The following is a 12,994-nucleotide window of genomic DNA, read 5'->3' as shown; positions in this document are numbered from 1 at the left end:
AAAATTTTATTCGCATGGGATATCAAAGAGATTATCCAATGATTTCCACATTCCACTGGGTCACCTCTCTTTGGAATGGCCACAAATATGGATCTCTTCCAATCAGTCGACCAGATAGTTGTCTTCCAAATTTCTTGGCAGAGATGAGTGAGTGCCTCCTGTGCCACCTCACTTTCTTGAAAGATTTTCAATTTTTATTCCGTCAGTTCCTGGTGCCTTGTTCTTTGCCAATTCCTTCAATGCACCCTGGACTTCTTCGTTCAGTATCATTGGCTCTTGATCATATGCTACCTCTTGAAATAGTTTAATATAATTCATTTATTTTTAGTACAGTGACTCTGTGTATTCCTTCCATATTCTTTTGATGCTTTCTGCATCATTCAATAATTTGCTTAGAGAATCCTTCAACAACAAAAGTCAAGGCTTGAATTTTTTCTTCAGTCCCCTCAGCTTGAGAAATGTTGAGTGTGTTCTTCCTTTTTGGTTTTCTGTCTTCAGATCTATGCACATTTTGTTGTAATGTTTGACTTTGTCTTCTTGAGCCTGACCTTTGAAATTTTCTGCTCAACTCTTGTACCTCCTCATTTCTTCCATTTGCTTTAACATCTGGAAAGCAAGTTTCAGTGTCTCTTCTGACAGCCATTTTGATCTTTTCCTTCTTTCTTGTCTTCTTAATGACTTTTTGCTTTCTTCATGTATGATGTTCTTGATGTCATCCCACAACTCGTCTGGTCTTTGGTCTTTTGTGTTTAATGTATCAAATCTGTCCTTCAGATGATCTCTAAATTCAGGTGAGATATAGTCAAGGTCATATTTTGGCTCTTGTGGACTTGTTTTCATTTTCTTCAGCTTCAGTTTGAATTTGCATATGAGCAATTGAGGGTCTGTTCCACAATCTGCCTCTGGCCTTGTTTTGACTGATGAGGTAGAGCTTTTCCATCATCTCTTTACGCAGATGTTGTCAATTTGTTAAGGTCATCTGTATAATCGTCTCTTATGCTGTATAAGAAAGGTATTTGAAATGAACAAATCATTGATTTTGCAGAATTCTATCATATGGTCTCCAGCACCATTTCTATCACCAAGGCCATATTTTCTAACTACTGATCCTTCCTCTTTATTTCCAACCTTTGCATTCCAATCACCAGTAATAATCAATACATCTTGATTGCATGTTTGCTAAATTTCAGTTTGAAGAAGTTGGTAGAATTCTTCTATTTCATCCTCATTGGCTTTAGTGGTTGGTGTGTAAATTTGAATAATAGTGGTATTAACTGGGCTTCCCTATTGTTGTTGTTGTTGTTAAGTGCCATCAAGTCGGTTCCGACCCATAGCGACCCTGTAAGGGTTTCTGAGGGTGTAAATCCCTATAGGTGCATGGATATTATCCTATCACAGACAGTGGTGCATGGATATTATCCTATCACAGACAGTGTTGAACCTCATGACTGATGTGGATATGTTGTTTTTGACAATGAATGCAACACCATTTCTCCTCAATTTGTCATTCCTGGCATAGTAAACCATGCGGTTGTCAGATTCAAAATGGCCAATACCAGTCCAGTTCAACTCACTAATGCCTAAGATATTAATGTTCATGAGTTCTCCATTTTTTCCAATTTCCAGTTTTCCCAGATTCATACTTCGTACATTCCATGTTCTGATGATCAGTGGATGTTTACAGCTGTTTCTCTTCATTTTGAGTTGTGCCCCATCAGTAAATGAAGGTCCCGTGGGGCTTTATTTCCTCGGGCTTTACTCTATTCATGTCATCATGGTCAACTCTACTTTGAGGAGGCAGCTCATCGCCAGTTGCATTTTGAGTGCCTTCCAACGTGAGGGGCTTATTTTCCGGCAATATATCTGACAGTGTTTCTCTGCTATTCATAAGGTTTTCAGTGACTAAATATATGGAAGTAGTTCGTTACTCCTTCTTCCTAGTCTTTGTCTGGAAGCTCATCTGAAACCTGTCCACCATGAGTGACCCTGCTGGTATTTTAAAATACTCGTGGCATAGTTTCCAGAATCACAGCAACTCACAAGCCACCACATATGACAAACTGATAGAGTGCCTGATCTAAGCCATGGTATTTTCAATAACCTCATATGCATGTGAAAGTTGGACAATGAATACATATAGAAGACCATAGAAGAATCGATTCATTTGAATTATGGTGTTGGTGGTGTGCCTTGGAATCGGTTTTAACTCATAGAGACCCTGCATGGGGTTTCTGCAGCTGTAAATCTTTATGGGAGCAGAAAGTCTCAACTTTCTCCCACAGAACTGCTGGTAGATTCAAGCTGCTGACCTTGAGGGTAGAAGCCCAATTCTTAACAGAGGAGGAGAATATTAAAAGTACCATGGACTGCCAAAAGAACAAACAAATTTGCGTTGGAAGAAGTTCAGCCAGATGCTCCTTAGAAGCCAAGATGGCCAGACCTCATCTTTCACACTTCAGACATATTATCAGGAGGGAGCAATCCCTGGAGAAAAACATTATGCTTGGTAATGTGGAGGGTCATTGAATAAGAGGAAGACTCCTTACAAAATGGATTGACTTAGTCACAGCAGCAATGGGCTGAAGGGTAGCAGTGATTGTGAGGTTGGTGCAGAACATATGGTGTTTTGTTCTGTTGTGCATAAAGTGCCAACTCCATGGCACCTAGCAACAACAACAAGAGAAGGAAATCAGTCACAAAAGACCACATACTATATATATGAATCCATTCATATGAAATGGCTTCAGTAGGAAAGTATATAGAAAATAGATTGGGGCATGGAGGTTTTGGGGGAAATGAGTATTTTCTTCTTTTTGGAGAGGAGCTATTCTAAAATTGATTGTAATGATAGTTGTACAACTCTCTAAAAACCCCAAAGCTATTGAATTACAAATTTTAAATTGGTGAATTGTATGGTACGTGAATTGTATTTCAAAAAAGCTGTTTTATAAAAGCAAACCAGGGTATTGTAATTCTGGAGGATCATGTCATTGTTGTTAAGTGCTCTTGAGTAGGTTCTGACTCAGCAAACCTGAATATAGTTACAAAAGAGTAACTTGTTGTTAAATGCTGTCAAGTTGGTTCTGATACATGGGGACCCTTTATAGGGTTTCCAAGGAGCAGCTTGAAGTGCTGAATTTGAGATTCAAACAGACTTTGAAGTCCAGCTCATTAATTCACAGCACCACATCAGCACTCTGAACAATAACTGGTGGCCTTGAGGTTAGCAGTCCAGCGCTTATCCTAATCCTTAGCACCACACCAAGACTCCATAAGGAGATGGTATATAGTGTTTGAGAGATGAAGCCTTTGGTACTGTAGGATTAGCACTGTCAAGGTCAGTTTGAACTACAGGTTTGCTAGAAGTTGGACCCTACAAAATGGCACTTAACAACAACAAACAAATTACTTATTGACAAGTAGAGTATTTTTTTTTCTTATTAATGATCAACTTTTTTTTTAAGCACACCATGCACATAACAATAAAACATCCCTACAAAATAGAGCACTTTCTAGGTCACCATTTCCTTGGGAAACTTTGGAGACACACAAGTGCTGATCAAATGGTATTTGCATTTTTTAGGCCGCCTTGGCCATTTCTTTGGGAGTATAGAGTGCCAGTAGTAGTCTTGATGTGGTGCTGTAGGATAAGTCCTTGAATGCTTACTGCACAGTCTGGGTTTCAAACCTCCAGCCTTCCTCTGAAACTCTACACAGTGTCAATATGAGTCAGAAGCGACTTGAAGGCACTAAGCAACAACATTGTTGTTGTTATGTGCCGTGGAGTACGTTCTGACTCATAGCGACCCTGTACGGGGTTTCCGAGGCTGTAAATCTTTACGGGAGCAGAAAGCCTCATCTTTCTCCCATGGAACAGCTGACAGTTTCGAACTGCTGACCTTGCATTTCGCAGTGTCAGTAAAATATCCTTTTTTAAAGTTACTATTTTCCTGTCAAAATTAATACAAGTATAACAACACACATACAAAGTCCTTCTAGTATTATCTCCAAGGGCCTTGCTTTGGGGAATAGTTTTACTATGAAGTTATCAAATTAAAACATCAAAGTATCTCTGTGATAATGCTTTTAGCATTGGGGTAGGTTCTGGTTGAAAACCACACAAAGTACTTTTGTTTTGATTTCATTTACATAACTGCACAAGTAGTTGATCATAGGAAGACGTTGATCAGAGGAAGCTCTATTAGGTTTCTGTGATTACATCAGATAACAAGTATTAATCTAAACACCCTCTAGGTTTGAACACATCTAGGATGCATAGACAATACTCTTTGACTTTTAATCAGCTAAAGTGCTAACAGGTGGGGAGAGGGCCCGGCCGAACTGTATGAGAGAGTGTGGAAATGTAGAATTAGAGTCAGTGAATAGAAGAACTCAGATTTTTTTTTAAAAAAGGGAGGTGTGTCAAGAATTTGGAGCACAATAGAATGCACCTTCCTCCCCCGCCCCGTCGGGAAATGTGCCAGTGGGCCTTTGGAGACCAGAAAGTTGCACTAGGTTAGTTTAAGAAGTACTAGATGCCCGAAGGTAGCGGAATGCAGAAGCGTGTGGCTCTATCTGGGAGGTTCACTCTGTGACGGGGGAGACACCAACCAGCTGGGGCGGTGCAAGCAGCGGGCACTGGGGGGCGGGGACGCCGGCGCGGGTCAGCAAAGGTCTGGGCGATTGTGCCCGGAGACAAGTGGGCAGAGCCCGCAGTAGTGATGTGTAAGGAGTACAGGGATCCTATTGAGAGTCGGCACCATGTGGTGAGACTCCAAGAGTGCAGGGGATCCCATCCCTGCCCTGCTTCCCCCTCTCCTCCCCCACCTCCGTTGTGCCCCTCCCCCCTCCTCCATTCACCCTTCTGGTTGGAAAGTTTCTAGAATCTCTTCCCAGCAGCCTTTGCGGTTCCAACATGGCGGAGCTGACGGTGGAGGTTCGCGGCTCCAACGGGGCTTTCTACAAGGTACTGACCCTTTTGCCCCTTGGTGTGGTCCCCTAGGGCTGGAGCAGGTTTAGGGGAGAGTTGGCAGTCTCAAAGAGTGAGGTGTGGGATCTAAAAGGGCGGCCAGGCCTTAACTGAAGGCCGCTGGACGCCTTGCTTCGCCCCCTTCTGCCCGCGGTTTAACGGTCTCGGGGGCCCAGGCTCCGTTATGTTTTGAAACAACGCACCGAACACCCCTTGCTTTTTCCTACTTATGAGCCACCTTCTTGGATGCTAGTGAGGCCCTTCTCAGGTTGGCGAGGACAAGCCGAGTTGCTGCCTGGAGGCAGCGAGCTCCTTAGGAGCAGGCCTGGGCCGCTGGGAGATGGGGGAGTCGAGAAAGGAGGCGGTGGGATTGTGTGGTCACACCCGCTCTCCCGCCCTTGCTCGGGCCGAGCTGGAGCGCTTCTGTCCGCTCCTGTGACCCCCTCCTCATCCCCGGGCGGGGGCTACGTTGCGGAATCTTGGGAATCCATCTTTATCTAGGGATTTAGGCAATTCAATTTTTCAGCCTTTGGAGGCTAACAGTGTACTAAACTGAGGGTTAGGATCGAAGAGAGAAAACTAGAAAACCTTGAAAGGCGGCGGGGAAATATTTTTGCGGCCTGTGCACTTGGGCGGCGCCTTAGCCCCTCTATTACCGAAGCAGAGAGGTCTAGCCAGTCTTTAAAGTAAGACTTAAAAATGTGAATGGATCGGAGAGACAGGTGTGGTTTGGTGACTAGTTTTTCTAAATCTGTTAGGTATTTTTTTTAGAGGGAGGGTGTTGTCCTCTCGCCCGCCCCCCGGGGTTTCTTATTTTCCTTTTTCATTTCCTTGGGGAGGGAAGAGATGGCTTTACTATGCATTGGGGCTGGAAAACAGAGGAGGAATTCGAGAGTAGTGAAATTTGTTGTAGGGGCTTTCAATGTAGGGGCCAGGTAATGGAAAATCAAATCCTAACACTGTTTTTGTTGTTAGAATCCCCCTTTCCCCCCATTCTCCCTTTCTGCCAAGTATGCCAGGATGTTATAAGATCAATACAAATTCTCCACAGCTGTTGTCTGTCAGTCAATCTCACTAAGCCAGCATCTCAAATGTTTGAGAGCCCTGGCTATTTTTATGAAGGGCCTTCTAATACAAGAGTATTGTGCGTACGCAGAATGAATTCTCGCAGGGTTTCATTTCAGCCTACCTTTTATCCCATGGGGTTTTATTTTTGGTGGTCATACTTACCTAATTTCAGCCGTTTTTTCTTTCTGAGTTTACTGATTAGCTCTGTGGATTTGATTTAATGTCACGTGGTAATGGTTTAGTGGGGAAATGCTCCTTGGAAACCCTATACAGGGTCGCTATGGGCCGGAATTGACTCGACGGCACTTACCAGCAACTAGTATATAGAAGATCCCCTTAAGCTTTTTATAAGTTTGACTCCCCTTAGGTGATCAACATAAAAAAAACTGACTGTCTAGTGGAAAGGGAGTATTTATAGTATGACCTAGAGTACGTGATTAGTTACATTAGCAGTCTATGTTTAAAACTTGGTGTCAAAGAACCTGAGTGGCTTTTGACTAGCTATTTCTTGACTTCCGTTCTCTTAAAACCTAGTGGTTACTTACATTCCTTCAATGACGGAAAATACGATTAAGTGGGACACAATGCATAAAGAATGGGCTCACCTTTCTCTTGTAAAGTCTAGATACTCTGGCTCATTTTGAATCTACACTTTCCCTCCATGGAAAAGTTTCAGATGACTAGATTAGTATTATGACTAGTATTAGATGACTAGTATTAACCCTTGCTTGTGTAATAAATGTATGCATTTTTATGCATATTCCTAAAAATAGAGAATGATCAAATTACTTAGCTTTAGCAAATTATTTTGAAGCTTATACATGGTAGAACACATTTCAATTTTAAAAGTCAAGTATACTCACTTTTTCATTTATTTATGTTGCTAACCTGCTATCCCATGTTCTTCATTTTTCATTTTATAATCATAATTTAAGGTCATCAATTTGAGTGTTTTAGTGAAGATTGTTTATAGATTGTACTTTGGTTCTCATAGTGCTTTCTCCCTTATCAACTAATGATAAATGCCCCCATTCTGGAACTCTGCTTGGTTCTACATCCTTTCACTCCATTATCCAGTTTACCTAACAAAGTGAGCTTAATTTTGGGCAAAGGTTTTGTGGCAAAGGTTAAGCGTATACCTTTCCTAACTAAGGAAGGACCAAGGATCCTAGTGACATTTGTGTGTACTGAAATGTTTACACTTGAATGAAATTTTATGTTCTATTATAATTCAGTTTATACATGCATCTTAGTGGAAATTTTGGTAGGAAAGAATGGACCTAGTGCTTGATTGCAATAAACAATCATTTTCTAGCAATGTAATGAACAAATCTGAGGCTTTTTATTTTTTAAATGTAAAATGAGTTTTAAGTATTAAAGTGGTTTCAGTATTTTTTATCCCATTAATTAAACTGCTCACTTGGAAAAAAAATTGTCTTAGAAGTACTTTATTATTATTTAATCATCTGGGTTTTTAAAATGGAAGGTTAATTTACATACAGTAAAATTTGTGCCTTTTGGCACCTAGTTCAATGAGTTTTGACATGCTTACAGTTGTGTAACCACCACAATGAAGAGAGAATAGTTCACCATCTCCAAATTTTCTTCAGGTCCCTTTGTAGTCAGCCTCTTTCTCATCCCTCCTTCTCCTGTGCTATCTGTACCCATTGCTATTAGGTGCTATAAAATAATCTGGAAAAAAACAGTGGGTACAGAGGTCTTTTGCAGCAGTTTTGCCCAATGCAATGTCATCTGATTTCTTGACAGCTGCTTTGCTCTTTAATGTTGACTATACCATGAACTGCCAGAACAAATCTGTCTTGGATGTACAGTCAGGATGCTCCATAGAAGTAAGGATGTAATTTGGACATGTTACCAACCTACCGACTTAGAGGAACCCAACGGAGTCCTGGTGTGGCACTGTGGGCTACTGCGGCAGACTGCAAAGTCGTTTGAACTGCAAGGTCAGTGGTTCAATCTCACCAGCTGCTCTTTGGAAACTATACAGGGTCACTATGGGTGGTAATCGACTCGAGGACAATTAACAACAATAACAACGTGTACTGTTGAACGAAACACTGCCTGGTCCTGTGCCATACTCATAGTTGCTCCTATGTTTGAGCCTTTTCTTATAGTCACTGTGGATCCATCTCCTTGAAGGTCTTTCTTATTCTCCTTGAAACTCCACCAAGCATAATGTCCTTCAGGGATTGGCCCCTCCTGATAACATGTCCAAAGTACATCCTCATTTCTGTGGAGCATTCTGACTGTACATCCAAGACAGATTTGTTCTGGCAGTTCATGGTATAGTCAATATTAAAGAGCAAAGTAGCTATCTAGAAATCAGATGACATTGCGTTGAGCAAACTTGCTGCAAAAGACTTCTGTACCCATCGTTTATTTTTTCCAGATTATCATATGAACGGGATAATACAATTTTCTGTGCAGTGTTTTGAATCTGGTGTCTTTTACTTAGTGCAGGAACAATTAATTTTGTTTAATAATACTATGTGATTAGTGAAGGAACTCTGGAAACTTACAAGTGAAAAGTTGACTTGAGATAACAGTTGTTAAAATTTGGTATGATTTGTTTTGTAAGCACTGGAGTTTTTCAGTGTACGGGCAGTTCTGATTTCTTCTCTCCTTCCCTTCACCTTTCCTCTTCTCAACATGCACAATAATCATTTCATTATGGAAGTAGTAGCTAGTTTCATGCCTTGAGACAGGTGTTCAGTAGACAGGTTTAAAGTTTAATGGAACTGAAGCTTCATTTCACAAATTAATTGGAACCAGTTGAAGATTTGAAAATTTTACCTAAAATTAGGTTAGTCTTCTTTGTTTCCCCCAAAATATATTTACACAAAAGAAAGCATACGTATGTTCTGCACCTGTTTTTTTTCACTTAACAGTGAGATCTATAGTTATCAAATAAAAGCTTATGTGCCTGTTTGCAGTCCTTTAAATCTATGGGGATAAGAAAAAATGGGTAGTTCATTAAGCACTTGATTGTTGTTAAGTGCCCTGAAGCTGATTCTGACTCATTAAGTGCCATCAAGTCAGTTCCAACTCTTAGCAACCTTATATAGGGTTTCTAAGTAGCTTGCTGTTGGATTTGAATCACTGACCCTGTGGTCCAGTGTTTTATCCTTCAGTGCCACACCAGGACTCCTAAATATTCACAGAAGCACACAGTCACATCTTTCTCATGCAGAGCAGCAGTGGGTTTGAATTGCCCACCTTGTCGTTAGCAGTCCAATTAACCCAACGCTTAACCCATTGCATCAAGAGAATCCCTATATAGGATTTACAAGAAGGAGTGGCTAGTGAGTTTGAACCACCAATGTGGTTAGAAATCTAGTGCTTATCTTACAGAGCCATACCAGGGACGTGAAGCACTTAATTGTTTGTTGTGTGTACTTGCATCCCTTCCAACTCATAGTGACCCTGTATAAGATTCTGAGAATAGCTCGTGAGTTTGAATTGCGGACCTTGAGGTTAGCACTCAAGTGCTTATTCTACAGTGCCACACCAGGGCTCAAACACTTGATGTTGTTAAAGTGCTGTTGAATTGGTTCCAACTCATAGCAACCCTGTGTAGTGTTTCTGAGGATCACCTGGTGTGTTTGACCCACCAACCGTGTGGTTCAAACCAACTTTGTGGTCCAGCGCTTAAATACATGCTCTTGTAGCTTTTCATACCCATAGTGACATCTTAGGCTACTGGTCTTTTAAGGTGCTCTCCTGGCCCCCCATTTTAATTTGAATAACAAAAGTTGTATTGAGATAGAATTTTGTTGTTGTTAGGTGCTATTGAGTCAGTTCTGACTCAGTGTGTAATGGAAGGAGCCATTGCCAAGTCCTGTGCCATCCTCATAGTCATTGCTATGTTTGATCCTATTGCTTCAGCCACGGTATCAGTTCTTTTTAAGGGGGTGGGAGTCTTCCCATTTTTTTGCTGATCTTCTACCAAGCATAATGTCCTTCTCCAAGGACTGGTCACTTCTGATAACATGCCCATGACACATCTTCAAGTCTAAGAAGCATTCTGACAGTACTTTTTTCAAGACATTTTATTTGATCTTTTGGCAGTCGATAAATCCATTATTATTCTTCACCACCACTGTAATTCATATGCATCAAATTTTTGACTTTTTAAATTCATTGTCCAGTTTTTGCATGTATTTGAGGTAATTGAAAATACCCTGGCTTGGGTGAGGCACACCTTAACTCCTCAAGGTGACATCTTTGCTTTTTTTTTAAAAAAGAGGTCTTTTGCAACAAACTTGCTTGCTGCAGTAGTCCTTTGATTTCTTGGCTGCTGCATCCTTTGACTACTTCAGTCTTTTATCTTATCATAATGCTGATTATTGATCCAGTTGTGAGGATTTTTGTTTTGTTTTTGTTGAGGTCTCTGAGTTAACCAACTTCAAGGCACTTAACAGCAACAATCCATACAGAAGGCTTCTGGATTTTTCCTCATCAGGAAGTGCTTCAAGTCCTCTTCCCTTTCAGCAAGCAGGATTGTGTCATCTGCATATCACAGGTTGTTAATGACTTTCCTCCAGTCCTGATGAGCTCTGGTAGCAGTGGTTATGTTGCTAATGTCAAGGTCAGAGTTCAAAACTAACCAGCTGTACCATGGGAGAAAGATGAGGCTTTCTGCTCTGGCAAATAGTTAACAACCTCAGAAACCCCCATACAGGGTCGCTGAGAGTTGGAACAGGCACAAACCACCACCAGTCCTGATGCCATGTTCTTATAGTCCAGTTTTGGGATTATTTTGCTCAGCATACAGATTGTATAAGTATGATGAAAAGATACAACACTTGATGCACACTTTTCTGGATTTTAAACCATGCAGTATCCCTTTATTCTATTTGAATGACTGCCTATTGGTCTAGGTATAGATTTTCCATGAGTACAATTAAGTGTTCTAGAATTCACATTCTTAATAGTGTTGTCTATTCGTAATTTGTTATGATCCACACAGTCAAATGCCTTTGTGTAGTCAATAAAACACAGGTAAACATTTTTTCTGTATTCAGCCAAGATCCGACATTAGCAATGATGTTGTTGTTGTTGTTAAGTGCCGTCAAGTCAGTTCCGACCCATAGCGACCCTGAACAGGGTTTCTGAGGCTGTAAATCTTTACAGGAGCAGAAATCCTCATCTTTCTCCCGTGGAGCAGCTGGTAGTTTCGAACTGCTGACCTTGCGGTTTGCATCCCAATTCATAACCACTACGATAGAATTAGCATAAAATTCACCTGTTTTAAGTGTACAGTTCACTGATTGTTAGTGTATTTACAGAATCTTATAACCATCACCACAGTCTTAATTTAGAACATATCCATCACTTTAGAGGAAATTTTGTGCCTATTTGGAGTCATTAAAGAGCTTTTTATCTGATGCACACGATATTAAAGTTTGTAATAGCATTGCATCTTGCATGGCTATGGGTGGAATTTAATTTTAAAAAGTTGAAAGTAAGACACTCAGTTTCTGGTTTATATGGAGGAAAGTTTCCATGGTGTTCCAAGGAAATGTGTAATCCCTAAGAGCTAAATACAGTTTCAGACCCTGTCTATAGAAGATAGAATTAACTACTTTTAGAGATTTAGGATTTCTGTTTTAACTATGGAATTGACTGCAAAACAAACCTAGAAGTCCTACTATATTTCGAGTTGATTTCCTTATTGTTGTTGTTGTTATGTGCTGTGTGTTGGTTCCAACTCATAGTGACTCTGTACAGGGTTTCCGAGGCTATAAATCTTTGTGGGAGCAGAAAGCCTCATCTTTCTCCTGCGGAACAGCTGGTGTTTTGAACTGCTGACCATGAGATTAGTAGCCCGATTTGTAACCACTATGCTATCAGAGCACCTTGATGTCCTTATACATCAGTTTAATTTAGTGTTGAATTGAAATTTGAAAGTAATCACCTAAATTTGCAGTACACGTATTATTACTAATGATGGCCTTTTGTACAGTTGTAGTAAAGGAGTGTGGTAAAGAGTTAGTACAGTGTGTTGTTAGTAGGCTTCTTTGTGGACATTAGTAATTTAGGAAAAGATGACTGTCTTAATTATGTTGGGGACTCTGTTAATTTAAAAATCCAGATATTTTTCAAATATAAGTTCAGTTGTACATGTTTTAAAGTATATTTTTAATGAAAATACAAAAGAACTAAGTTTACCACTGAAAATAAATGTTACCATCAATTTTTAAGAAATTATATTTAAATGTATATTTTTCCTGCAAATTGTTTTTTGTATTGAAATAGAAAAGTTGAAAAGGAAGAAAGGCATAATCTTAGATTGATATACTTCCAGAAAATCTCCTTTGTTCAGTATTTTCACTTTCATGCTCCTATATGTTTTCTAGATCATGTGTGCTTTCTGTGAGTAAGGTAATAGTTTACTGTGAGCATCTGTTGTTTACTAGATTTTTCTATTAAACTTCTGTATATGCTTCCTTCCTTAACTCTATTAGGAAGTTGTGTATTTGTATCCCTATTTTACATATTTAGGAAACTAACAATAGTGGTTAATTAACTTGACAAGATTTCATGAAAGCTGAAATGTAACTCTAAAGCTTCTTATGTGGTCAGTTACCTAGTTTAGTATAGCATTAGGGGGGTCTTCAAAGGAAATCAGTCTCAAAGCAGTGAACATGTAACTTACATTTTAGCTTGGAAGATAAGACAAACACTTGATAGGAGTATAGCTCAATAGTCACATTCTCTGTCTTAATGTTAAGGATATTGCAAAGTAGCAAACCCACCTTGTCCCCCAAGTGGAAAGGGAGATATATGTGTTCCATGACCGAGCCCGAGCTCTTCGTGCTAACTAATTGTGGATTTATCTCTTTTTCATCCTCAATATGATGTAGTTGATTTTTTTTTTTTTTTAAGTTTTTATTGTGAATTTAGTGATCTTTACATGGGAGAACATTGGTTTTA

At 39.9% G+C, this 12,994-nt stretch overlaps 1 protein-coding gene across 3 annotated transcripts in view; it reads left to right on the top strand.

Annotated features, from left to right (window-relative positions):
* The first annotated feature begins 4,900 nt into the window (after window positions 1-4,900).
* FXR1 (fragile X mental retardation, autosomal homolog 1) overlaps window positions 4,901-12,994 on the top strand; it is a 105,923-nt gene continuing 97,829 nt past the window's right edge. Inside the window, exon 1 of one of the 3 annotated variants that reach the window (XM_006869820.1) lies at window positions 4,901-4,966. Coding sequence is in view for 2 of the 3 variants with exons in the window: in XM_006869819.1 (XP_006869881.1) it covers window positions 4,916-4,966 (51 nt within the window). In the remaining variant the exon portion in view is untranslated. The remainder of the gene's footprint in view (window positions 4,967-12,994) is intronic. The other 2 variants (XM_006869819.1, XM_006869821.1) reach the window with 2 other exon arrangements.

Source organism: Chrysochloris asiatica, unplaced genomic scaffold, assembly GCF_000296735.1.
Source record: "Chrysochloris asiatica unplaced genomic scaffold, ChrAsi1.0 scaffold00135, whole genome shotgun sequence".
Classification (NCBI taxonomy): Eukaryota; Metazoa; Chordata; class Mammalia; order Afrosoricida; family Chrysochloridae; genus Chrysochloris; species Chrysochloris asiatica.
The sequence above is the reverse complement of the archived record's forward strand: the minus strand, read 5'-3'. Positions and strand labels throughout refer to the sequence as shown.